The sequence below is a fragment of the Rhynchophorus ferrugineus genome, unplaced genomic scaffold (genome assembly GCF_030347505.1).
Source record: "Rhynchophorus ferrugineus isolate W39M unplaced genomic scaffold, kcgeb_rfMv2 rfM4, whole genome shotgun sequence".
Lineage (NCBI taxonomy): Eukaryota > Metazoa > Arthropoda > Insecta > Coleoptera > Curculionidae > Rhynchophorus > Rhynchophorus ferrugineus.
The window spans coordinates 58,327,086-58,353,204 of NW_027472583.1; the positions used below are offsets into that span (position 1 = coordinate 58,327,086).

Sequence of the window (26,119 nt, forward strand, 5' to 3'; positions counted from 1 at the left end):
CCATAATTTTTTCGAAGTTACACATAAACCAAATAATACCGTTTTTTTTTCTCTGCTGACTTAGACCCCTTAAGGGTACGCAATATCGGTGCCATAACATATCGGTGCGTTTACGGTCGAGTCCTCGACTCGTAAAATCTCAGTCGCGTGTTTATGCCCGTTAAATTGATAAAACTGCCCGGCCAGTAAACAGTTTTCTCCTGCTCACTCCCATCCACCCTCTCTCTCCTGCGCGTCTCGGTCACAGCCCACAAAAAAGTATCGTTCTTCGTAAAAATAAATGAAGATCTAGGCGGGAATGGCTTGTGCATTTTACGTCTTGTTTGTTGGCGAGATCTAATTAAACCGGCTAGATGATATTCGGGCGATTTATATTGAAACTTTTTTTCATGGAAGTGGAAAAGTGCGGAGCGCCCGTAACGGAAACAATTTTTAATTAAAAGTACGGAACGTCTCGTTTCTTTATTAGAGATTAAAATCGAATTAGAGTTGGATTTAATGCAGTTATGGAGAGGATTCAAGTTTTCAATTAGTTCGTTGTTAAAAGATCGTATAATAGTAAAAGTTTATTTAAATATTTGATTCAATTAGTTTTTAGCTTAGCTATTAGCCAGTCTGTTATACCATATATATAACAGCTGGGGTTACCATTTTGATTGCGTGTCATCTTGGTTATTTGAAGTTGAGCTAAGTTTTGTTTCAACCATTGTATTGTGTAGACGTCCAAATTTTATTATAGATAAATATACACCACAAAAAACGAGCAGAAATAGTGACAATATTTATTGAAAATAATCGTACCATTATTGCCACTCAGCGAAAATTGCGTCAAAAATATTATAATCGCCCAGTGACGTCTCGTAACGTTGAAAATGTGGCTCTGGTGCGTGATAGTGAGTCTCCAAAAACATGAATCCGGAGACGTGGTTCCCTATTACACATTGCTGCATGCAGTTTAAGGCGAATTTTGAAAACTGATTTGAAAATCTTTCTTTACAAAATTTAATTAGTCCAAAAATTGCTACCGAGAGGTCCTGATCAACGAGTTGAGTACTGTAATGCAATCCTAAGGCTGTCTGGTGAAACTGAAGATTTTTCGTCTAAATTGATAATGAGCGATGAAGCCCATTTTCTTCTCAGTGACAACGTTGATAAACAGAACAGTCGTTTCTAGAGAACACAGAATACTCAATTAATTCATGAAACATCATTGCATCCACCAAAAACAATTCTATGATGTGATGGTCCTGCTGGAAACATCATTGGTCCCTATTTTTTGAAAATAACCAAGGTGTTACAGTTGTGGCGACCGCCACGACCCTTACCAATACACCATCAACAACTACAAAAGTTGGCAACGCCGGTGGATTGGTACCATGCAGTTCTGGAGTATAAAAGGCCATCACGACGACGTCTCGCTCTCTTTTCTTATCACCGTCCCCCTGTAACAGTACCACTTCCACAGCGCTACCGTACTTCCTTCACCTTAACCTAATATCCTGTCAATCCTCCCATCGACCACATGTATCAATCGCAAGTTAAAATAAACAACTTTGATTCAACCAGTGTTTTTAGTTCCCGTGCAAATTCCTTCCAAATATAGTAGTGAGTGTTCTGATAGATAACCGCAGCGGCAGCCACACGTTTCGACCGACCGACCGACCCGACGAACATCCCTACACAGTTACTGTTACTGCTGAAGTGTATCAAGACATGATTCGAAATTTTCTTGTGGCTAAAATGGAACAGCAAGGACTGGAGGACATGGGGTTTCAGCAAGATGTGGCCACAATGATATTTTTCAGCGAAGATTAATTTCGCAAAGTGGAGATTTAGCATAGCCAGCCAGATCTCTGGATTTAATAGCACCAGACTTTTTCTTATGGGGTTTTCTAAAATCAAAAGTTTATGTGAATAAGCTCCAAACGATTCAGCATCTTAAAGACAATAATGGTTATGAAATTGCGGAAATTCGGCCTCAGACATTGCAGGATGTCATGAAAAATCCCTTAAAAAGCGCCGAAAGTTGCATAGTGAATCGCGGTCACCATTTAGCCGATGTAGTATTGATTCAAAATATCTTTGTATTCGTTCAACCCAATATTCTTCTAATCTTTATTCTTATTTCCAACCGAAGAAAGCAAATCCTTTTGTTAAAAGAATTACTTGACCAGACGGATTTAAATTCGGCGACGTAAACCTACTCGAATAGAACACGTCTGGTTTTTCCAATTTTCTATTATAGATCGTGACTTTCTCAAACCATAAACTTACCGACAACATTCAGCTGAATAAAGATGCTCGTGGGTGGATGGGACGACACTTGACATTCGTATAAGCCTGCGTCTCGTTGCTGCACGAACTTTATTTGTAGTGTCCAGTCCTGCAAATGAAATTAAAAAAAATATATAAAATAATCCTGGGAAAATCTCTATTTTAGTTCAGATTGGCGATAAAATTTTACAATTAGACTATATATTATCGAAGAGGTTTCAAATTTACAATAAACAACAACAAGAACATTTAAAATAATTGCATTTTTTACTGAATCGTAAATAATAGAGCGTATAATTTAGTAGGTAAAATAGTCAGGAAAGGCTTGATACTAATATACGCACTCATTTTTTCCATGGGGTAGCTGAACATTTAAACTAAAAAGTTGTGTGTGCCAAATTGATTGATCACCCCTTCATTCGACGAAAATGTCTTCCCAGCGGGCATTTTCTTGAGATCTGAGAAAAGGAAAGAGTCGCTGGGGGCCAGATCTGGTGAATACGGTAGATGGATTCTTGCCATGGTTTTCACTGACTTGTGACACTGTGTATTGTCATGACGAAGCAGCACATTTTTTTCTTCATATGCGGCCGTTTTTCGGCGATTTCATCCTTCAAACTGTCCAATAACGCTATGTAAAAGTCGCTGTTGATGGTTCTTCCTTCTCAAGGCAGTCAATAAAAATTATTCGATGCGAATCCCAAAATACAGACGTTATAACCTTGCCAGTCGACTGTTGCGTTTTCCCATGCTTTGGAGCGGATTGATCGAGTGCAGTCCACTCGGGTAATTGTCGCCATATTTCATCCATTGTCACATATTGACGCAAAAACTCGGGTTTATTACGCTTGATCATCTTCAAACACTGCTCCAAATCATCAACTCGTCGTTGCTTTTGGTCAAAAGTGAGCTCGCGCGGCACTCACTTTGCACAGATCTCTCTCATCCTCAAATATTCCTGTATGATATGATGTACACATTCAATTGATATCTTTAGAGGGTCTTCAGTGTTCAGTCATAATTTCACCACGTCTAATCTTAGCATACCAGTCCTTGATGGTTGATTTCCTGGGGCAGTGTCAAGTTTTTGCTTCAACCGTATTTTTTCCCTTCAAAATGCAATATTTTAATCAATTCTTTTTATATTAACAAAAGTTGCTTCACTCAAAATGTTATAATTCACAAACTAATGATCCGACCGCTGTCAAATTTATACACACATCTTTTGAGAGTTAGTACTAACTAAAAATGATATGGATTTAATTCTTGTAGCGCCATCTATGTGTCAGGCCGGGGACTGTTCAATTGACCTGTTACAATAGTCATTTAATTGGATTAGACCTCCGAGGTATACGACTAAATAAAGGAAAGAGCGCCTAGCACCTCATGGGCGGTACGGAAAAGAGTTTAATGTAATTATAAGGAAGCTAATTTAACCTACAATCTATTGTGGCTGTATAATTAACTGTAGTTTAAACATTTGGATAATATATGCATTTTACATACCAGATGCCTTAAATTTTGATGACATGAGTTCACTATTTTAATGAATAGTCTATAGTTATATAGAATTTATAATTAAGAATTTACCTACAAGCTGTAATAAAAAAATAATTGTAATAATATTATTTATGTATTGTTATAAGGTTATCATATGCATTTGAGGTTTTTGTTCTTTTTGTACAGCTTTTAACTTCGTTTTGTAAACTTTCTAACTTCCTTTTATTTAAAAAAAGCTGTTAACTAATTTGAACAATTAACAACTATCAAGTAATTGACTATCAAAAAGGATGAACATCAGACAGCTTTAAATTAACCGTCCCTCCAGAGTCCCACCACATATCCGGGAAAGAAACGACACCATCTTGTGTCCAAGATCCCTTCATTATTAGTCATCACTTAAATCGGTTCCTGTCGAAGGATTAGCGCCAGACACAAACCAAATATAATGACAAAAAGACCGCGCAAACCACCAACTAAGATCGGTCATGAATTATGCAGGTCCCGGTGTCGTTCCCGATCGTCTTCTTATTAATGACCGTCGCGGTCATTAATTAGAGACCGCCGACCATTTTCCCGAACCGTCATAAGTCAGGTCTGATCCGCCTTTACGTTCTACGTCGTCGGCTGAACGTGCTCGAATCGGCCGACCAAAAGGAGAGATAAGAGCGGCACAAGAGCCGTAGGAGCCGGTCGGAAGGAACAATGGCGACCGTCCGGGTGTGATTTATCTTTTTTCGGGCGGCTTTATGCATATTAAGGGGTTCGAGCCTAACCGGGCGATTATGGAAATCGGAGATAATGCTCTGGAATCAAGGTCAGGACGTCACCGAGTGGACGACGTTTTATTGCCCGTCCCTGCATTGAGACGGATTTTCATTTTATTATTTGGTCGGGAGATGACGGTGAATCGGATGTATGTTAGAAGGGGACACATCAGCTGACATTTAGTTAAGACCAGTTAGGACTAGATAAGGAAGTCCTACGAGACGATTGGTTCCCCATATTAAGAAAACGTTATGCGAGTTTTATTTGTGTATATATTCTCGATATACTCTTTTATAAAACACAGGCAAATACATGTACCATTTGAGGAAATTATAGATAGATTCCATCTGGTTCTCTTAGATCTGGTAGGATACGATCGAAAGTCCTTTCTGCTGGCTCTTGGTGGTAGAGTATCTGGCGTGTGGCCTTTGGCTTTTTCCCTTGTACGCATTGCACGTTCATCATAGCTGAAGCTGGAGATGTGAGGGCACAATACCTACAGGGTATTGCTTATTTATTTATTTGAAGTTTTAGCTTTACCCTAGCGAGTATTACTCTAATGGCAAGATATCGTGTGTCTGCTACCGTTGATGTCATTGCACGTCCATTATTAGTATTACTTTTTATCCATTATTAGTTACTTTTAGGACATAAGCTAGTACGTTGTGCGTGACTTTCCCTTCGTACCGTGTGCATATGTCATACTTCATCGTAACATAGATTTGTTGTCTGTTTTATGATGACTGTCCGTCAATATTTGTTGTTAACCTTCCTGGTTACTATCATAGAGTGTTAACTTAATACAAATAATTTCAGAACTGTATTGCGTGGTCTCAGCAGGAAGGCGCTGCGAACGTCATTTCGCTCTATTTCATTGGTTAGTTTAAATTACAATTACAGGCACCTGTAATGAAAATATTTTATTAGGAGAGTATTTCATTGGTCGACGATTTTATACGCACCACGTGACTAACCTTTGACGTCTCATACCACTGAGCAATTCAATTTGACATAAAAAAAAATTCAAAACCGTTTAATAATATAAACTTCTGATAATAATGTTTAATAATATAGATACAAATATATACAAGTATATAAATAAAAATTAAATATAAACACATAAATAAAAAATAATTAAATATGGATATATACATGGCTGTAATTTAATTGAAAACATAACATATCTCGTGGCAAATATAATCTAAATGGTCTACAGTTCTGTTTCCCTTTATCGTATTTCTTTACTGCTATGAATTCAAAAAAGATGTATTAAAGTTTCTACCTTTTTGTTCCTTCGTGTCTGTTAATATGTTACTTACTTGTTCAACACAAAAATATATTGAGACAAGATATAATTATTTTTACAATGTTAGTGTGAAAATTATGGAACGGATAATTAAATATAGATATAAACTGCTTTCGATATAAATATAATTTAAAATTATTTCAGAAGACAGTGTTAATCTGGGAAATATTCACAGAAAATTCAGTATTATGCAGCTCGTTGATGGAGAACTATGTAAAATTATCATTCGGTAAACATAAATTAAGTGTTTGAGTTTTTTTATAATTTAGTTTCTTTTAGAAACAAGCTTGAAAAAGATATACTGTAAATCAGATAACCGAAGAATATCGCTGTATTCACTATTATTGAATGTTCTATATTATAGAATTGAAAAGGGTGGTGCAGGAACTATTATATCGGACGTGCTGGTCAAGAAGGATATACAATGAAGAACTGTATTAAAGTAGTAACGAACATTTGGATGGATAATTTCCTCAAGAGTATCCATTTATTGTGAAATGCATTACCCGTAGGAAGATAACTAAACGCCACGAACTTTGTTAAAAATTCGGATGTCATATCAATTCAACAGGTGTAAAAAAACAATTGAACAAGAAATCTGAAATTGACCCATTTATTTGAGTGTATATGTAGCCTCGTATTGTTAAATATGGCGAAATTAATAATGCTAACGTTTGATTACTAAAGTGTGGAAAGCAGGAAAGCTATAGCAACTTTTAAAGACCGATAAATAAAAATTGAAAACATGAATATCTATCTCTATTTGGATCTTTCTGATCCATCTAATATCCACGTTACTTACCGCAAATTAAACCACCCTAAAACCGGATCAGTTGTTCAATCCCTTTAATTATAGGTTGATTAACTCAAGATCACTACCGAAGATTGCCCGCTTTATTAATAATCTCCAACGGTATTATGGCTTTATCTTAGCAGGGCTGGATACAGTAAATAAGAAACACACCCAAAAAAACTGAATTTGGTTATTAAAAAATTATATGTGGAATCTAAGTCAGTTAATTAAATGTGTGGATATATATTTCACAACCCTTATTAAAACACCCATTCATTATTTTATTGTTAGAAATATTAGATAAAACCATGCAATAGCTTCTTCGATTTTTCGGGAAACTTTTTACAAATTACGAACTAAAATAGATTATTCTGGTTTATGTATCGATTAAAACACAATTAAGGAAAACAATTTGAAGAATAAGAAATGGTTACGTTATACAAATTTTTACGTTTAATTATTACGAATAAGAAATGGTTATAATGAATAAGAAATGGTTATAATAAGAGTGGCTTACAAAATAAACCTTTTGTTATAATTTAAAAACAAATACTTGAAAGGGAACATCGTTCCAAAGATATGATAGAACATCCAACGTCATATATAATCTTCAAGAAAATCTTTAAGAATGTTAAAATTTCAATAGTATAACTTCTATCACCATAAATTCAAGCTCCGAGAAAATATAAATTTATGGTGACATACTAGAGACCAGATATAATCCAAAATTTTTTTCTCTGTCATAATATTAAAAATGCATTTAAGTACTTAGTACTGATAATTAAATTGTTGTGTTATTCCTGGCGGTTTAACATAAAAATTATGGAAGAACAAGGGTAAGTGCAGAATGTAAAGGTAAATTTTTAAAAGTTATAAAATCCAAACAGCATCAATTTTACTTATAATGGGAATGTTATCTGCCTTTATAACCCATCATTTTCAACCACATCGAATTGTATGTATATATATATATATATATATATATATATATATATATATACAATTCGATGTGGTTAAGTTATTTCTGTTGCGTAGTAGTAGTTGCGTGGAAGTAGTCAAGTTATTAATGAGGTTTGTCCATCAAGAATAGTACCAAAAATTGTAGTAAGTGGTAATAGTTAGAAATTTATTTATAACATAATATATTTTAGTAATGTTTTAGATTTTATTTTATAGGTAAGATGTAGCTAGAATTTCTTAAGAGTGAAAGTCGAAGAATGTGGAATTCAGAGAATCAGAGAAGATGAAATTACACAGCATTTTGCTAAGATGTAAGCAGTGCACAGTGATACTATGAAATAATTAAATTTGCTAACTAAAGTAGACTTGGACCAAATAAACAAAATATAAAATTATCAACGACACCCTAATGATCTAATGACAAGGAAAGTATAGTGCATTATTATATAAGAGTATAGATAAAATTATTGTTTTATAAAAATAATGATGTATTGACTGAAATTTCTTTCAGCTTACAAGTACGATCATCTATTCGTTTTAGGCCAGTAAATGTACAATATATTAATCGAAAGCTCGAGGTAGTTAATTCATTAATGGGATTCGTGGATCAAGAATAGTAACAAAAATTGCAGTAGCGATCATAGTTGATCATACTTGAAGATTTTTAGGAGAATTTAACTACTTTCACATATAACGGTGGCTTTTTTCGTTTGATTTTTACTATATTGGCTGGGTTTCAAATAAACGATTTTGGTCTTTTTTATACCAAAATCAAATTGTTCAAATATGTAAATTAATTTAAATATGACGTTTTTATAAAAAATAGAAAGTTATATAGAAATTATTTTTATTATTTCGTTTTACTCAATACTTTTTTAAATAAAATGTGTTATTTCCAAAAAGTTTTCCATTCTTATTTACCTCCTGAACCTATTTACTTGCTTATATATCTATATTTTCGACATTAAATCTAATAATCACGATAAAAAAATGTAAATAAATGGAGCTGTATGTACGCATGCGCCACACTCGGATTATTCTCTGTTTAAAAATTAAATGAAGCTCAATATGCGCATGCGCCAAATCCGGAGATAGTTGCGAAGTAACGCATCCTCTTCATCTGAGTCACGATATAATTAAAATTTTTAAAATGACTGACATCGGATGCCATCTGACAGCCATATTATCGCCTTGAGACCAGATAAAAGACTTGATAGCTACGTAACAAGTGCCTATTGTTATTGCCGGACAAAATTTACAAATAGATGTAGATGGTATGAAGTTCACCGGGTCATCTACTCGCATAATAAAGATTAGCGAACATCGTATTGATCAGAATACTGAAATACTTTAAATTCATCCAACAAATCTCCAAATACGGCGTGATATTAAACCAGTCCGGGCACGTAATAATCGCCGATAATTTGAATGGAGCGGCCTCCCCCACCACCGCATAAATCACGCTATATCTCGTCGATATTTTAAAATTTAAGAAATAGGAGTTTTAGAAGTAGTTGGCGAGAATGGCGGCCAGATTAGGGCCTTATCGGGACTTCGGCTCCACATTTTACGGATTAAAATTATGTCGGTTTTTGAGCTTCTTTCGGGGAAGTCGCCCCTAAGCCGCGTTCGAATTGAGACCTTGTGTCGATTAGCTTAAATTATGTGCCGTTAAAACTTTATTATCCCCGAAAAAATTCAGATTTTTCTTGTCAGCAGAGGAACTTTTACTAAACCACGAGCCATATGTTGTTTCATTCATAATACTATTATTTACGTTAGCATTGTGGCGACCGCCACGACCCTTTAGGCCACCACCAATTCATCATCAACAACTACAAAGGTTGGCAACGCCTTTGGATAGGTACCATGCAGTTCTGGAGTATAAAAGGCCATCACGACGACGTCTCGCTCTCTTTTCTTATCATCGTCCCCTTGTAACAGTACCACTTCCACAGCGCTACCGTACTTCCTTCACCTTAACCTAATATCCTGTCAATTCTCCCACCGACCACATGTATCAATCGCAAGTTAAAATAAACAACTTTGATTCAACCAGTGTTTTTAGTTCCCGTGCAAATTCCTTCCAAAAATAGTAGTGAGTGTTCTGACAAATAATCGTAGCGGCAGCCACACATTTCGACCGACCGACCGACCGACCGACCGACCGACCCGACGAACATTCCTACAATTGGTGACCCCGACGTGATCAAAGTGCCTAACAGGTAAATCAACTCAACATAAGCCACTGGACAGGTGCTTGACACGTGCATGGAAGGATAGCACGAGGAACGGAACTCATCAACATCACGTGGTCGACGACATCCCACGAGACTAGCCTGATGGACGAAAACCACAGAAGCCTATTATGTATACCAGCAACACATGAGCACCCTCGTATCACGAAACGGGACACGTAACACATTTATAGGTACCCTCAAACAAAGCTAAACGCCTCAAGACGAACGACGTCCTGCTACAGCTCCGATGGCAGCTGATCCCGTAAAACTCCTCGCTCAGGTTGGGATCCCCATCTCATCAGCAGTCCCCGGGCGTTTGTTTGCGTGATTGCGGGTGCATTCCGGAACTTGCACCACATATAGGTACGTTCCACGGCTGTTCCACTAGGAGGGGAGTTATGTGGTGACCGCCACGACCCTTTAGGCCACCACCAATTCACCATCAACAACTACAAAGGTTGGCAACGCCGGTGGATTGGTACCATGCAGTTCTGGAGTATAAAAGGCCATCACGACGACGTCTCGCTCTCTTTTCTTATCATCGTCCCCTTGTAACAGTACCACTTCCACAGCGCTACCGTACTTCCTTCACCTTAACCTAATATCCTGTCAATTCTCCCACCGACCACATGTATCAATCGCAAGTTAAAATAAACAACTTTGATTCAACCAGTGTTTTTAGTTCCCGTGCAAATTCCTTCCAAAAATAGTAGTGAGTGTTCTGACAAATAATCGTAGCGGCAGCCACACATTTCGACCGACCGACCGACCGACCGACCCGACGAACATTCCTACAGCATTATATTACGCTATTATTATAAAGTCTTACTAATTGGGATTGACAACCAATAAACAAACAACCTGAATTGGCGGATTTGCCAGAGGTTGAAGTATATTCGTGTCCATATAATGATTATGAAGCAAAAATTATTCTTTTTCGGTGTTTTACAACGCCTGGTTACGTAACCAAACGTAACAAGGTATAACTAACATTAACAAAGGTACTGTAACATTGCTTTCAATGTGTGAAGTTCTTAACATAAACTATAACTCTTTTAGATAAACTTAAAAACGTTTCATGATGATGACTCAAAAGTTATGAGTGCTGGATTGGTGGCGCAGTGGTAAAGGGGATGGGACGGTCCTCCTACTCCTGCGATAGCCACGGGTTTAAATCCTGCTGGAGCGTGGTCGTAAATTTATGTTGCGATTGTTTAAAATTTGTGAATGTTCTAAGCAAGTGTGTAAAACCTGATAAGGAATACGAACACAGTCACTCCAGTAACCAGGCTGGGTAAGCCCGGATGTCTTCTGGGAGGATTTATAAAGTTTGGTTACTCGCCAGTCAGTAAGCTTAATGTTGAGGACCGTGGTTCTGAGTACACGTTAAACTTTAGGCCCAGTCCATATAAACCCATAGTTGGTAAAAGGAGACCTTAAAATATATTTTGGAAAAAGTTATGAATTATAGGTTATGTTATAGGTCGTTGTAAGAAGAAGTAAGGGTAACTGAATGTTCAGATTATTTATACAAATATATAATTTTGAGATGGTAAAATAAAGGGATTGTTGACAAAAAAATTGCCATTGAGTCATAATATATTGCTAGTGGATGGCCAGCAACATGTCACCTTATACCATATCTCTATACCAAAAATTCATAATATTCGGAATAAATTCACTTTTACCTCAACCAAATAATTTATTTTTTTGTTAATTAATTTTGTTTATACAAAACGCAAATAATGTATCCACAAAAGAATCGGAATAATTTTTTGTTGCCGGATATTTCCAGTAAATTAAGCTATACGCCCGTACTGTTCTCTCATAATTCATAAGACCCATCGCCCCCTATGCGTGATTTAACCCCATCGATATATCGTATCAATTCGCCGAATTCGAAACATCACTAATAAATTGTGATTAGGCAACCGTACCGAATTTCCCAGCTGGGTTAGAGGAAATATTGATTTTTGTATTTATAACGGTAACGCCATTGGAAAAAATTCCACCAGCGAAAGACCATAAATTGGTTAGGTCCCCATTAGTTTTTCTTGTTATTCGTGTTATTAATGGTCATTGTCTAGTGAGATAACTCCAGTAATATGAGGATTCCTTCGAGGACTAACAGTATATTTTTTCAAATTAATTACAACTGACATTAGATGTGCTTAGTGCAATCTTAATTTATAAATTAATGTATTGTTACTGTTCTGTTATATTTGCATTAATATACAAGTAAGGCGATTATGAGATCCTGATTTAGTATGTATTTCGCAAACTAAAATAAAACTAAACTATTTAAACTAAAGTTTATACTACACTTAACACAAAACAAATTCGTGTGGTTTGGTTCGTTTCAATCTTCTGATTCCCTGCGTGTTGTCCAGTAGCTGTATAGTTTCCACATTGCTATGATTTAGCAATCGCATTTCATGTTTTAAGGCGAAATCTTAGATCACTTCGTATATAATTTGATTTCGAGGTCATCGTGGAGCTCTTCGTTGGTTACGTTGCGATAATTATTGGTAATTAATCGTAGAACTTTGTTTTGGGTGCGTTCGATTACTAGTTTGCTTGATAGTTTAGTACTGTGTTATTATGATTGACGGATAAACCAATCTTTTTGATTTTAGAACAAATTGAGAATATCTGTATCATAACTCTTCTCTCAAAGGGACTTTGAGTCTAATCAGCTCTGCTCTCTTAGACAAACTTTATCATATGATAAAGATGACTCAAAGATTTGAATTCCTGGACAAAAAGTTACGGGTTATGGGTGATGTTATAAGATGCTGTAAGAAGCAGTTGGGGCAGCTGAGTCTTCCGATTATTTATACAAATATGTAATTTTATAATTACAATAACTATTAATACAGAAACTGCAATTGAAACATAATATATTGCTGGTTGATCTTGTTAGATCTGTAGATCTTGTTTACCGCTACTTGTACTTTTTCTACAGATAATATTTTTCCGTGATAACTGTGTGGTCAGCAAATGTTCCAACTTTTTGAACAACAGTATAGAGCAGATACAGGAGTGGCTCCAGCTGAAATAGGTTTAAGTGTTGAGAATATCCTTTCATGCAAGACTTTATCGAAAACATGTGATTCCAGCAGTCGACAGTAATTCCGTGGTAGGAATTTGTCTGTGTGACGTCCAGGAATATTGCTGGGCAGTTTTTATTTTCTTCGAATACCTTTTTACCGCTGTTACTCCACGCACCTGATCTATTTTGGAGTGGTGATACTTGGATAAATGGAAATATTTTATAAAATCTTGTAAATGCTTTGCAATTACAACACTAAGTCTTACAAGAGGGACTTTAAATCTTTGAGGACGTAACTCTTTGTAAATCTGCAGCTCTCATAGTTGATTATTGTTACTGTAAATACTATTAAACAAATCAATATACAAAATTACAATGTTGTTTAATGAGAGTCCATGTAATTTATTTTGATATTCTTTATTAAAATTATGTTTTGGAGACTATTATGTTTTGACTATTGATTGAAGAGTCATAGCAGAAAACAAAACTGTAATATCATTTGTTTTGGTAACAAATTAACATTACAATTTCTTAATAAATGTTGTACTATTCCAAAGTTAAATTATTGTGAGTTTTGCCATATTCTATATTCTACCATAGCCTATATTGTAGTGGACGTCAGTTTTAGAGCTGCTTTGCTCATTCTCGTTTCCATTTTTTAAGTAATTTATTTATTGAAATTAGTGTACAATTAACTAACGATTAATTTTTCTTTGTCTTCACATACTAGTTATACTCACTACAAATAACTACAACTGAAATATTTTCCATTAAGTCACTTAATAGCTCTCCAAACAATAAGCCACTATATTTTCTAACTTCTAAAATCCTATACTGTTATAGTTTTTATGAGAGGGCTTCCATCTGTGAGCGCGGATCCCATACCACTACGTGAATCTGTTACTGTACCTGGGGATATCACATCTGTTCAGCGTCATTCAGTGCCAATACCAGTTCCTTGGTAAATAGAACAAATTTTCTCCGATATTTTATTATATGCTGACTTATCTCGTGCTTCATTGCTCCCATATCGGGACAGGTACATATGCCTGTTGCTCATAGTTTAGGAACTATGGAGCATGTTCTTTTATGGTTTGCCCTGGAAAATTAAGCTTAGTACACTGAGTTTCCCCTTACAAACAGGTATAGATATGAGCTTGTAAATTTTGATTACCCAACCATTAAAGTGATATGAATAAATTAGTATCAAAATAAATACAATCAAATTAAAAAAATAACTTCGTTCATTCTCCAATTAACTGTATATTTCTTTATAATTTAATGTAAAATATCAATTAATATATTGCTGTTTTCAATTATTTTTAGCTGATATCCTATATCTCTATGATAAGGCGATGTATATTACGGTCATGGTTTTAATAGGCTTTGGAAAGACTCCACCCAAGTTCAACTACCTCCTCATCACTTGAGCATTCCACACCAGCTTGCATAAACAGAAAGAGTCTCCAATGTCTATTACATTTCTCTCCTTAATGTCTACATAACCTTTTTCATAACTAGCTGGAGCTTTAACTATGACCTACTATCAAACATCAATATATGTTTGTAAAACGTATTTGAAATACTATTCTTGGCCTACACTACAAGTTCTTCGCCGCATTGTTAACATCCCAGGATAGATTATAAATGATTATAAAGAGAAGAGTACCAACGAACAGCGAAGAAACTAAACGGTTTGCGAAAAAATACCAAGGAAGATTGCATGAACAAAAAAAACGTCGAAATACTATGGCGGCTCAACAAGAAACAAGCTCAAGAGTGGGCTTAATCAAAACTTGAAGAAACTAGAACCCTTTAAAATGATACCAAACAAAAAACAAGAACAATATGAAGGAAATAGAACTAGACAGCTGTAGTTATTAACTAGTTGTAATATGTCTGCCTTGTGCTTTTTAAGTAAACAAAAAAGAGATACTGTGTGAGAAGGAGCTATTATTGTGATGAAACAAAAAAAAACTCAATATCTTTTAAGACTAATCACTTCACTAAATCGATGTATAACATTCATATTAATAATTTTAAAGATAGTAGATTCTTTATGTAATAATGTGTTAGAAGTGTGTGTTTAAAATAGTTGTATTAACGATGCAGTATAAAAACTATAAAGTTTGATATACGAAAATCCTTTTATAAATGACGAGCTTGACCCATGATAAAATAGTCCAAGGCCGCAATATATATCCACCAACCGATAACAAACAACACCATGTCAGGGTAATGGAAACTCGATTAATAACCGCAGTACTCTACAATAAGCGACATCTGGTATCGAGCGCTTGAAAGAAACATCATCCTTTTCCAAACAACGGAATTAAATCAATTTTTCCGATCGGAAGTGGTCGCTCTGCGATCTGGTGCCTTTCTCGAGCCGGTCTCCGATGACCTCGAAAACCACAATTGGAAATTCCGGATTGCAATTGAAACTTTTACCAGTTCCCAATCAAACTTGTGTTATTTAATTATTAAAACGCCGCGTCTGGTTCGGTTTTGTGTTTTATGTTAATGGAAAACTAATAACTTGTCCTGGTTTCCTTAATCAAATCAATCGATGGATGTAATTGGAATAGTTTGGACGCAGATTTAGAAAAATTACGACTGCTACTAAATAGTTCAGTTAAAATTAGTGAGTTACTCAAAGCTAATCATGAATAACATTGTCAGACTTTGTTATAAGTGTTATAGTGTTATAGGGCATTTAGAGTGCCTTCGTATTTTTGTGGACTATCATTACTTTTGTTGTTTGATTTAAATGATATTAAAAACTTTTAGAAACGTATGGTGATTCTGTTTCATCATATCCGAATTGTCGGTTTTGGTTTAAATGATTCGAATGTTGTGATTTTGACAACAATGACAAAAAACGACCAATAAAATTTAATTATAATGCCTCGTTTGTTTTGATTCATTTTTGTTGAAAAATAACAATTTCCCGTGGCCTATTCGTGCTGGCAATGAAAAATGGATTTACGAAGCCAATCCCAAACATAAAAAGTCACTGGACATTTCAGGAAAGTAATTAATATCGATACGGAAGAAGATTATTAACAAAAGCTAGTAACTAACGCAAAGTCATCTTTTGCATGATAAGGATTGTTCAAAGGAATGGTGAATGATATTCTACTGCAGCTAGAATAGAAAATCCTACCACACATCGAGCAAATTCACCAGACATAGCACTTTCTAACCACTTAGTCAGATCGATGAAGCATAATTTGTAAGGCACACGGGTTTGAAATGCTGAAGAAGTGTCAAACCACCATCGGCATGGTATTACCATATTTCCCATAAAATGGAAAAGAATTGTGGAAAATGATAGAAAATATTCTTCTTAAGATATATTGTATCAAGTTCTGTCAATTTGTGCTTTTTCCGATGTAATGCTCTTGAGTACAATAATCGCAAAACAAAAAGTAAGTAGATGAACCGAAAATCTTTTTCTCCACATTTTATCCCAATAAAATAATCTAGATTAATATGTATGATGATAATTAAATTTCTTAAGATTAACACAGTAAATATAACTTAAAAGTGAATAAAGCACTTTAAGGCGGTTTGGTTGTTAAATCTGCTTGTTAGAATCATAAAAGAAAACTTCTCTCTTAGAAATTTTAGTTAATTTTTTTAACTACTGGTGAAACATCATTATATACAGAAGATGTCTGTAACCAAATATTAACACAATAATAATATTCATTCAAAATATTAATACTTTCTGAATGCTGGTTTGTTTCACAAAATTAGAAACTTTCTGATACATATAAATGATTTTAACAATATTCCATGTAAGCCCATTAAAAAAGAATTTGATATTTAATGACGTTTTCAGAAACACTGTTAAGATTAGAGCTATAGAGCAAAGGCTTTATTTAGCCGATAGGTTTAAGTCATATATGTAAGGTTGGGAACAAAAGTAATAACGGTTTTTCTTAATAGATGGCTTTAAAATTACACAGCTCTAGTAATACCTTGAAAGGTAAGACAACAAATATATAAAATATGTAAAAGTAGCGTCATTCGTTTATTCTGTCAGAATTTAATGGGTTTTAGAGATGGTATATCCGGAATATTTTATTCTAGTCATTTTTGTCATATATTTTTATTTACGAAAAGCAACAAATTCAGAAGTTCAGTTCGGTTTATCAGACGTCAGTTTCTTCGCCTGTGTTATCGTGCAAACAATATTTATTGAATAATTGAGATGATGATAGGTTGTATTTACTGTCGAGATAATCGTACATTAGAGTACCTCTTATAGATAAGAGTGTCAAATCTGACAAAGAACAATAATCCAACGTATAATAGTCAAACACCAGTAATCAAACTGAGCACAATTAGATATTTTATGATTTATTCTCTAACTAGGATTAACAGTTGTTGCAGTTCAGATAAATTCTACTGGCTTAAAAAATATCCTAAATATAACTAAACCAAATCTAATGAAAGAAAAATCAAATCCATAATAGTGTGTTGACTTTTATTGCCGAACTTCGCTGATTGTAGTTGTTATGTGATCTGAGTCCATTCCACATATATTTTATGTTATCCCTTGTAATCCATATAGATATAAAACGAGATTGAGCTTGATGCCGCTCAATTTTTCCCAAAGCCGAAATTCTTTTTTATTGTTCGCGTTTTTTGTTTGTTTATGAAATCAAAAAGTAATGGCGGTTTAATGGAGTCCCGATACTGCCGAAATGTATTTATGAGACTCGGGGGAAATTATACCGAAAAATAAACAATGTCTGAAAATTGGTCCCTCAACAAAATATTATTGACCTACCTATATCGGATCGATCGACTAGAAATTACGAAATATTTTCGGGAGGCGATTTATATTGTGAATTGCGAAGCCGATGTTTTATAAGACCGATTGGAAGCTTAGTCATTTTATTATTCATTATTTGATCGAAATACAAATATTTTTGCTTAATATTTAACAAAGATTGCTTAATATTTATCACGTTGAGCAAAAAGCTAAGATATCTATGTTAGAGGTGGCATCTGGTGGAATATATATGATATATCAATAGCTACTTCAGTTTTTACTATAGCCTGATAAAAGAGTATTGACACACTGACGTCATTTATGCGTAGTCATATAATATGTATCTAACTTTCATGTCAATCGAATTATTGATTGAAAATTATCCACAGAATAAACAGACTTAGAATGCGATCTCAGTTCTGTATAGTTTTAGTTAAGTTTTGTTAGTCTAATTCTGTTCAAATATTTTAAATTATAGAGATAAATTAAAAAATGGAATATTAATAAAATACTTTGTGTAAATACTCGTTAACATTTGTATAAAATATTTTGAAAATTGATCAAAAAACATTATATGATCTGGAAATTAATAGCTTAAATTCTAACTGCAGACGAATTGCTATAGACTTAAACGTTATAAAAGAAAAAGGTATAAATTAAAAAATAATCTGTCGAAAATATTGTTAAAGTTACAATAGTTGAATTCACTGAATATAGTATTTGTTATAGTTTTGATTACGAAATTTCCTATTCTTTTTTATATATGTTTTAGAGGTACTTAATTAGACACCATCCATAGTATATATAGTTATGCATTTTTTTTATTTTTGCCCTTTGCAATGCCTAAGCAGCATCTAGTCATCCTTTTTCTGATTACATTGCCTTTGCTCACGATATTGTACACAATTAATTGTTTCAAAAAATAGTCATCATTTCGTGACCTATTATCTGGATGAGGATGATTATAATCATAAAAATATATATACAATACTAGCTGACCCGACAGACTTCGTCCTGTCAAAAAGATTTGTAATGTGGCAATTTTTGTGCCTACGTATTTTAAAAAATTCTCCTGAACAGAACCATCACCCTGGTGATAGGGCATTGTGAATAAAAAATAATTAAATAAAACATATATAAGGATTGAAAAGTAAGTAATCGCTTTATTGTTAATCATGTGAATCATAATTATTATTATTATTATCATTATATTGCTTTGTGGTATACGATGTTTTTTGTTTGATTACCTGGCGCATAGATAAACAAATCTGATGGTTTTCCAACACGGGAACAGGCAACATACAATTGACCATGTGAGAAACATGGGTTTTCTAGATTAATACCACAAACACTTAATGATTGCCCCTGGGACTTGTTTATAGTCATAGCAAAAGCAAGCCGTCAACATGTCTATAGGAAATTTGCCATTACCAATGTCAATGAGTTGTTTAGAGAATATGTTTCCAGATTGGTCATTTTGCAACTCGACACGCATATTCTTGCTTAAATGAAGTACTTTAACATGTTTCCACAAATTGGAGGACTTTAGACATGCATTGAGTTCATCAGCTGGCGTTGATCGTGGAATCACTGGCAATGTTTGACGAAAATCTCCTGCTAATAAAATCATTGCACCACCAAATCGGTTATTATTGCTACGTAGATCTTTTAAGGTTCTGTCTAAAGCCTCAAAAGATTTTTTATGTGCCATCGTGCATTCATCCCAAACAATCAATTTACATTGCTGCAAAACCTTTGCCATTGCAGAGTTCTTCGAAACGTTGCAGGTTGGAGTTTCATTGCTTTGCATATTTAATGGCAATTTTAGTGCTGAATGGGCTGTTCGACCACCTTCAAGCAAAGTTGCTGCGATTCCCGACGAAGCGAGTGCAAGTGCAATTTTATTTTGTGAGCGAATTGTTGCTAATATTAATGAAACCAAAAAAGTTTTTCCTGTACCACCAGGTGCATCTAAGAAATAAATCCCTCCAGTTTCATCATTTGTTACTTTCATAAGAGTTTCAAATACATACTTCTGTTGTTCATTTAACAGTGGAAGATTTGTTTGAATTTATTCTTTCAAAGCGTTGAGATCATACAGTCTTTCTCGATGCAACTCTTGGTTAAAAGCGTCATGCATTGGACGATTGGGCGCGGTCAGGCCTAATTGAATTAATAGTTTGTTTGACATTATCAAGCACATGTCCTCAATTGAAATCAATGCTTCATTGTAAATTTCTTCACTGATTTGTATATTTGGATTTCCCATTCTATTCCGTATTTGATACAAAATATCATCACACATATAATCTTTGTACTTCATCCACAAATCAATTGGGTTTGATGGGAAGCATGTAGATATGATTATAGAAAACAATGTTCGTATTTGATGAGCGTGTGATGATATTACAGCATCATTGAGAGTTTGATCCCAATGAGCGTCATTTTCAAGCAATTGCAAACGTTGACAGGCTTCTCTGTAGGATCCACACAATTCACCATCAACAGTTCGTAACTGTTGGAATGATGTTGGGCCACGTACATTGACTAATAGCAGTCGTAAATAAAAACATTCATCATTGCTTGGATGTACTGAATAAATCCGGCCAATCGCATCGGTGGAATATACATCTGTATATCCTGGAACTGGTTTTCCTTGTTTCCGTCGTATAAATCTCCTTGAGGATTGATTCCAGGTATAATATTTTGGCATTTCAGAATATAGCAATGTTTGTGCGAAATCATCGTTTTGGCATGTCTCAAAAAAACTGGTTAATGTAGTAGATGGTGGCTGAGCAGCTCTTTGTACTGCGTTCTGTGCTGTAAAATACACTCTTTGTCCATTTTCTAAATGCACAGCTAAGTGAACAACAGAAGGGTGTCTCTCATGAATAGGAAAAGAAAATATTCGCCAAACTGCTTCATTACTACTGACATAGCGGCCCATTTGGTATTGGGTAACTTCATCATTAGAATTCTCTGCACCAATTCCAATCACAGCCATATCACTCCCTTTGGTTACATATTTGCAAATGTATTTAATCGATTTCACTGAATGGCAAGATTCAACGTTGATGTGTGCTTTGAATGTCTTTGATAAAATGGGTGAATATGGAAAAATCCAACGATTATCTATTTCAATATCTTGTTAATTTAATTTGACAATTGTTGATTTTCCATTGTCTGCTGTCGATCTGCGACGATACAATGGATAACCGTCATTACCAGTAATTGTTTCCAATATTAATGTCCGTGGATATCGTTTTGAACATTTACCATCCATCATACACGGTGAATTTTGATTAAGAGTTCCACAGTGACCATGTATCATGTTTTTGATAACTACCTCATGCAATCCAGGATCTACTTGTACATTAGGGATTTCAGCTGATATCACTGCATCAACTTCATTTGGCCTTATCTTTTCAACCAACCAAATCAAAATGTGTGCATGTGGCAATCCTCGTTTCTGCCACTCCACAGAATACATCCAGCAGCGTGTCTCACCAAACACATTATGTTTTACGATGAAATTCATTAAAGATTTCAACTTTTGTCTAAAGACTCTGGCTGTAATATCATGACGATCAATGGATGATTTCCCAGGTAATAACTCCTGCTTAATTTCTATCCATTGCGGATTGCATGTAAATGTGATGAACAAATCTGCTGTACCATAATGACGAACATACGACATGGCATCTTGAGCATATTCGTGCATATGCCGAGGGCTTCCGATGTATGTTGCTGGAAGAATAGTCATCCGACCGACATTCTGTGCATTTCCATCAGTATTAATCGCATCTCGAAGGTGAATATACTCTTCAGATCGGAGTTTGGTTTGATTCAACCTGATGAATGTTAATCTCTCCGTTTCAATTTTAACATACATGTCATCAACATATTTGTGATATAATCGCCGACATTTCAATATGTGATTATCTGCATTTTCCCGAATCATTAGGCGGTATGAATAATAGTTCATTGAACTGACTTTTTTGTTGGTTTCAGAACCTGTAAACAGATTTTGTTTTAATAACATTCAAATATAAAATTAAAATACATAATATAGTGACTGAAATATTATCGCCATAGCTAAACTAATATTTTAGTTACCTGTAATGGGATTTATCATTTTTATTGATAAATCGTAGCCATCTTCACCTTGCCAAAATATAATGGGATATTGCAGTGCATCATATGAGCGGTGTGTTTCCTTTATAGGTTGTAATTGAAAATTCCGACGATGTAAAACAATATCACGGGATTCCAAGTTTTCTCCAACTACAACGATAGCAACTTCATCAATAGTTGGTGCATTAAAACGTCTTGTATGTTGACCTGCAGGTGTTTTATCAGCTCTGATTACAATTTTGTGATTATCGGATGGCATCAGATCCAGGGCAGTTTTAAACAATATAATCAATTGATTGTGTTGATGAAATAAAGTTTGTAATTGTTCTACAATAGACCTTTTTACTAAATTGTTATGTGCACAACGCAGATCAATTTCTTGTGGTGAATTGCCCATAAAATAAATTTGCAGGAATTTGTTGTCGCTATCTGACACTGGTAACAGTGAATCTGCTCTGTGATATATTTGCCCTTGTATCTGTAAATAAAAAAAATATTATGGTGTGGTATAAATTAATGGATTGTCAATGATCAAACTTAAATAATATTTGATCTTAAAAAGTATATATTTAGTTTTAACTAATATCTATCAAATATAAAATATAATAAAAGTGTCACTGAAACTGAATCACCATATAATATGATGACTAAGTGATATATTTCGTAATGATTAAGAAATTGAAGATTAGTAACACATCTTAACTTTGGTGACAGAAAATTTTGTTCGCTAAAATAATTATGAGTAACTGCTATAATACATACCTTGAAAGTTGGCATAAAATTTTCCCGAACTGCATTTGTTGCCCCAAATGAAGTCATTTGAAAGCAATTGTTATATTGTTGAATATGTGTCAAAAAGTGTATAGAATCTGTTCCTATTCCTGAAACCAATGAGTACAATGGTTCTGGTGGTGGATCCAATTGTATCAATTTCACTTTACCATTTGCGCAACACAATCCATTGGCTTCGTTTTTGTATTTTAATGCCTTACAGTGTGAGCAAACCAAGTTCATAGAACCAATAACAACACATTGGTAGTTACTGTAGTCAATTGACACATCGTAACTGAAAGCAGCTGGATTCAAACTTGCGCGATTATTAGTTGAATGTCGCGCTCGCGCTTCACGCGTTTGTGATATCCGAATTCTTTCACGTTCATTTCCGTCGTCACGTTCTTGTGCAGTACGATTAGATCGGTAATTAGCTTGGTTTATAGCATTTCTGGTTCTTCTACCTAAATTGCTTCGTCTTATAGGAGGCATATCAAATATAAATTATTTTTTCACTAATCACGAACTAAACAAACACTAACTAACTAAACACTCTGCACAAAACACGATATACGAATTTGTTTCGTGTATCACTTGACAATTCATCTGTCATCTGTCAAAAGTCATCTGTAACAGACAACTTTTTTTTTTAAATTTGATATGACTTGAACTCAAATCCTTTTAAGCCGTACGAATTGTTTTATTTATTTAAAATTTGAATTAAATTTTAAACAAATAAAAAATTTTAAATAAATAAAACAATTCGTACGGATTAAAAGGATTTGAGTTCAAGTCATATCAAATTTAAAAAAAAAAAGTTGTCTGTTACAGATGACTTTTGACAGATGACAGATGAATTGTCAACTGATACACGAAACAAATTCAAACAAAAAGGGCTATTTTTAGGGTTTTTCCAGCAATAATTCTAATTTTTCTCGCCGTAAAAACCATCCCTGAACTTCAACGAACATTTTAAAAAAAGATTTGGCCAAATTGGTCCAGGCGTTGTTGAGTTATGCGCTTAGGAACATATTTTGCGATTCATTTTTATATATAAGATTATCAAATATACACATAGTTCTAAATCTTTTTGGTGTTATAGTGCTTGGTTCTTACTAACAAGTTGAAGGCACAGATTGATATGTGTCAAATGCATATACTTCAAGTGTTTCAATTTACTTCATTCATCTAACATCTTGGTTAAGAAATGATCTTTCATATCTTAAGGAATAATCTAAATTTCCTTACAATGATACACAAAATTTACTCAGAAAACATGGTTATGGGTGTGCCCTTTAAATTCCGACTCTATCCTACTATGTTCTATGAAATTGATGAAATAAAAATAATAGTAATATATACAAAGAAACTGAGATATTTAACACTGTATATTAAAGTTTCTTGAGGTAGCTGATGTCTTAAGTACATCAGAAAAGAGATATTCGGAGTGTTAAAAGTTGAGTGTAAAAGTGTTTATTTAAAGCTTCAAAGAATATGAACTATGTAGAGTAAGAGATATTTTTTATGTCATAATGCAAGAAGCTAAGTTGGATCCTTTCTACGTACCATTTCACTGGTTTTATATCGAGGTCTTTTGTTATTTATTTATTTCTCATCCTGTCCATTTTTGTTACATACTTGAGACTTCTGAAGTATTTCATTTCTGGTGCTTGTAAATTGCTTTGTACACTTCTATACTAGTCTTGTTTGATATTTCGATTTTGTTAATCATCTAATGGTTCAACATAGCTTTCTTATTCGGCAACGTATATACTTATTGTTAAATGTCGATTTGCTAATAATTGTCGGTATAAATAGATTGACGTGAAAATTTTAAGGAAGAAGTTATGCACACAACTTTGTATGTGACTCAAAAATTAATTTGGTGGTTGTTTGGGCAAAAATCTGAATTATTGACAAAATTTTCAATACGAATCTGAATGTTGAAGCCGGTATAAACCTACAGCATATGGAGAATCGATATGGCCCAAACATATTAAAATAAAGATATTCGAGGCAATGTTTAATAATCCATGTTATATAATGGGAAGAAACCCCAGTACTGTAATATGCATGAAAAAATGTTCTGTTAAAAACTTATGTAAAGTGACAGTATATCCATCAAACCCAAAAAAATTAAGTTTAAATATGAAGGCTTAATTCCGAACTTGAAGAACAATGTATAGGAAAATTTCTAAATAGTGAGTAATTAGTTGTGATATACGTGTCATATGGATTTTAAATAAAAAAAGGCAATATTCATCAAACATCGGTCCTTCGAATCATCACGTCTTGCGACAAACACCAATTCGTTGTTGAATATATATGCTGTCACAAATATAGAAAGAGGCTGGCAATAGATAATAGTTATATTAAATGAACAAACTAGAAAAATGATAATGTACATAGTTCTTCAAGTAAATCCTTGATTTTCCGAAAACAGAATCAACAAAATTAATGATTATTACGCTCATATGACACATCATGTATTTAACTAATATAATACTATAAACCTTTATAATCGGTAACCTATATGTATACGAAAAAAAGCATATTTCGATCATTTCAAAAAATATATCTCATTCAATAGGTCAGCATCTTTTTTCAGTCGATAAATATTTTCGTCCCCTCCAGCCAGGTTCGGACGGAGGACCACCAACAAATTCGAATCTTTTTTGTCGGATAACATACTTTTCAATAAAAACCCCATAATCATTTATCTAACAGTTTCTTTCGTATGGACGGTCCTATAACTCAATCCTTAGTGTTCCCTCTACCATTTTCTTTGTCGAAGTTTATCAGTCAATTTACCCGCATTGTGTCCGAAATTATATCGTTAAAAACAGTTAATGGAGCTGTTAGAAATATTATTCACAGTCAGTAGTTTACAAACTCATGTTTGTATAAAAAAGTCTGCCTCAAAAATGTGCCTCCATGTATCATATGTAAGCGCGTCACCTCAAAATGGACAGCGATATGAACAAGATGTACTATATAATTGATTAATTATGCTTGTATTGATTTAGATAATCTGCATGTGGTTATTTTCACTAATTATATGGTTATATATATAAACACATAATTGTTTCTAAAAGAATACAAATTTGACATGTATATAATAAAATTACCAACATTTATTATTTTAATTAACGTATCTAGACCACACAGGGATATTTAAAAAAGAAACATTGTGCCGATCTTGTCAAAAAGGTAATAGAGACAGTAAAGACAACAAAAAGTTGACCGAAAAAGGTATAGAATAACATAAGTGTTGTCATCGTCATAATGCTTTTTAACAATTAATTGCAGATATATTATTTATCTTGGTTTTCTTACTTTTTAAACCTAATTTAAATGCATGTGTTTTATGTAATTCACAATTTTTTAGAAACAAGCTTGAAAAAATATTCACTGTAGAAAGAAGAAGTGGATAAATTCCATGAGACAGAGAGAAAAAAATTGACAGATCAAATCGTTAATAAGTGTGATAGATTAGAAATTAACAATTTGCTGATAATTACCAACACACAGCGAT

General features: G+C 34.0%; 2 protein-coding genes across 2 annotated transcripts in view; both read right to left on the reverse strand.

Annotated features, from left to right (window-relative positions):
- Positions 1 to 26,119, reverse strand: part of LOC143196378 (cell adhesion molecule DSCAML1) — a 136,143-nt gene that overhangs the window by 78,182 nt on the left and 31,842 nt on the right. Inside the window, exon 4 of the mRNA XM_076404041.1 lies at positions 2,275 to 2,383. Within this exon, the coding sequence (XP_076260156.1) occupies positions 2,275 to 2,383 (109 nt within the window). The remainder of the gene's footprint in view (positions 1 to 2,274; positions 2,384 to 26,119) is intronic.
- On the reverse strand, positions 20,798 to 22,292 carry LOC143196093 (uncharacterized). The gene is made up of 2 exons (XM_076403680.1): positions 21,796 to 22,292; positions 20,798 to 21,693 (listed from the first exon to the last, which is right to left on the reverse strand). Exons 1-2 carry the CDS (start codon positions 22,208 to 22,210, stop codon positions 20,828 to 20,830), a joined length of 1,281 nt encoding a protein of 426 aa, XP_076259795.1. The 5' UTR covers positions 22,211 to 22,292; the 3' UTR covers positions 20,798 to 20,827.

What these genes read in the sequence shown, in the direction of transcription:
- LOC143196093 (XM_076403680.1), bottom strand. Translation starts at nt 22,210, where the DNA reads ATGGGCAATTCACCACAAGAAATTGATCTGCGTTGTGCACATAACAAT. An exon ending in AATGATAAATCCCATTACAG is followed by an intron (nt 21,694 to 21,795) that starts GTAACTAAAATA and finishes ATCTGTTTACAG; the next exon opens with GTTCTGAAACCAACAAAAAA.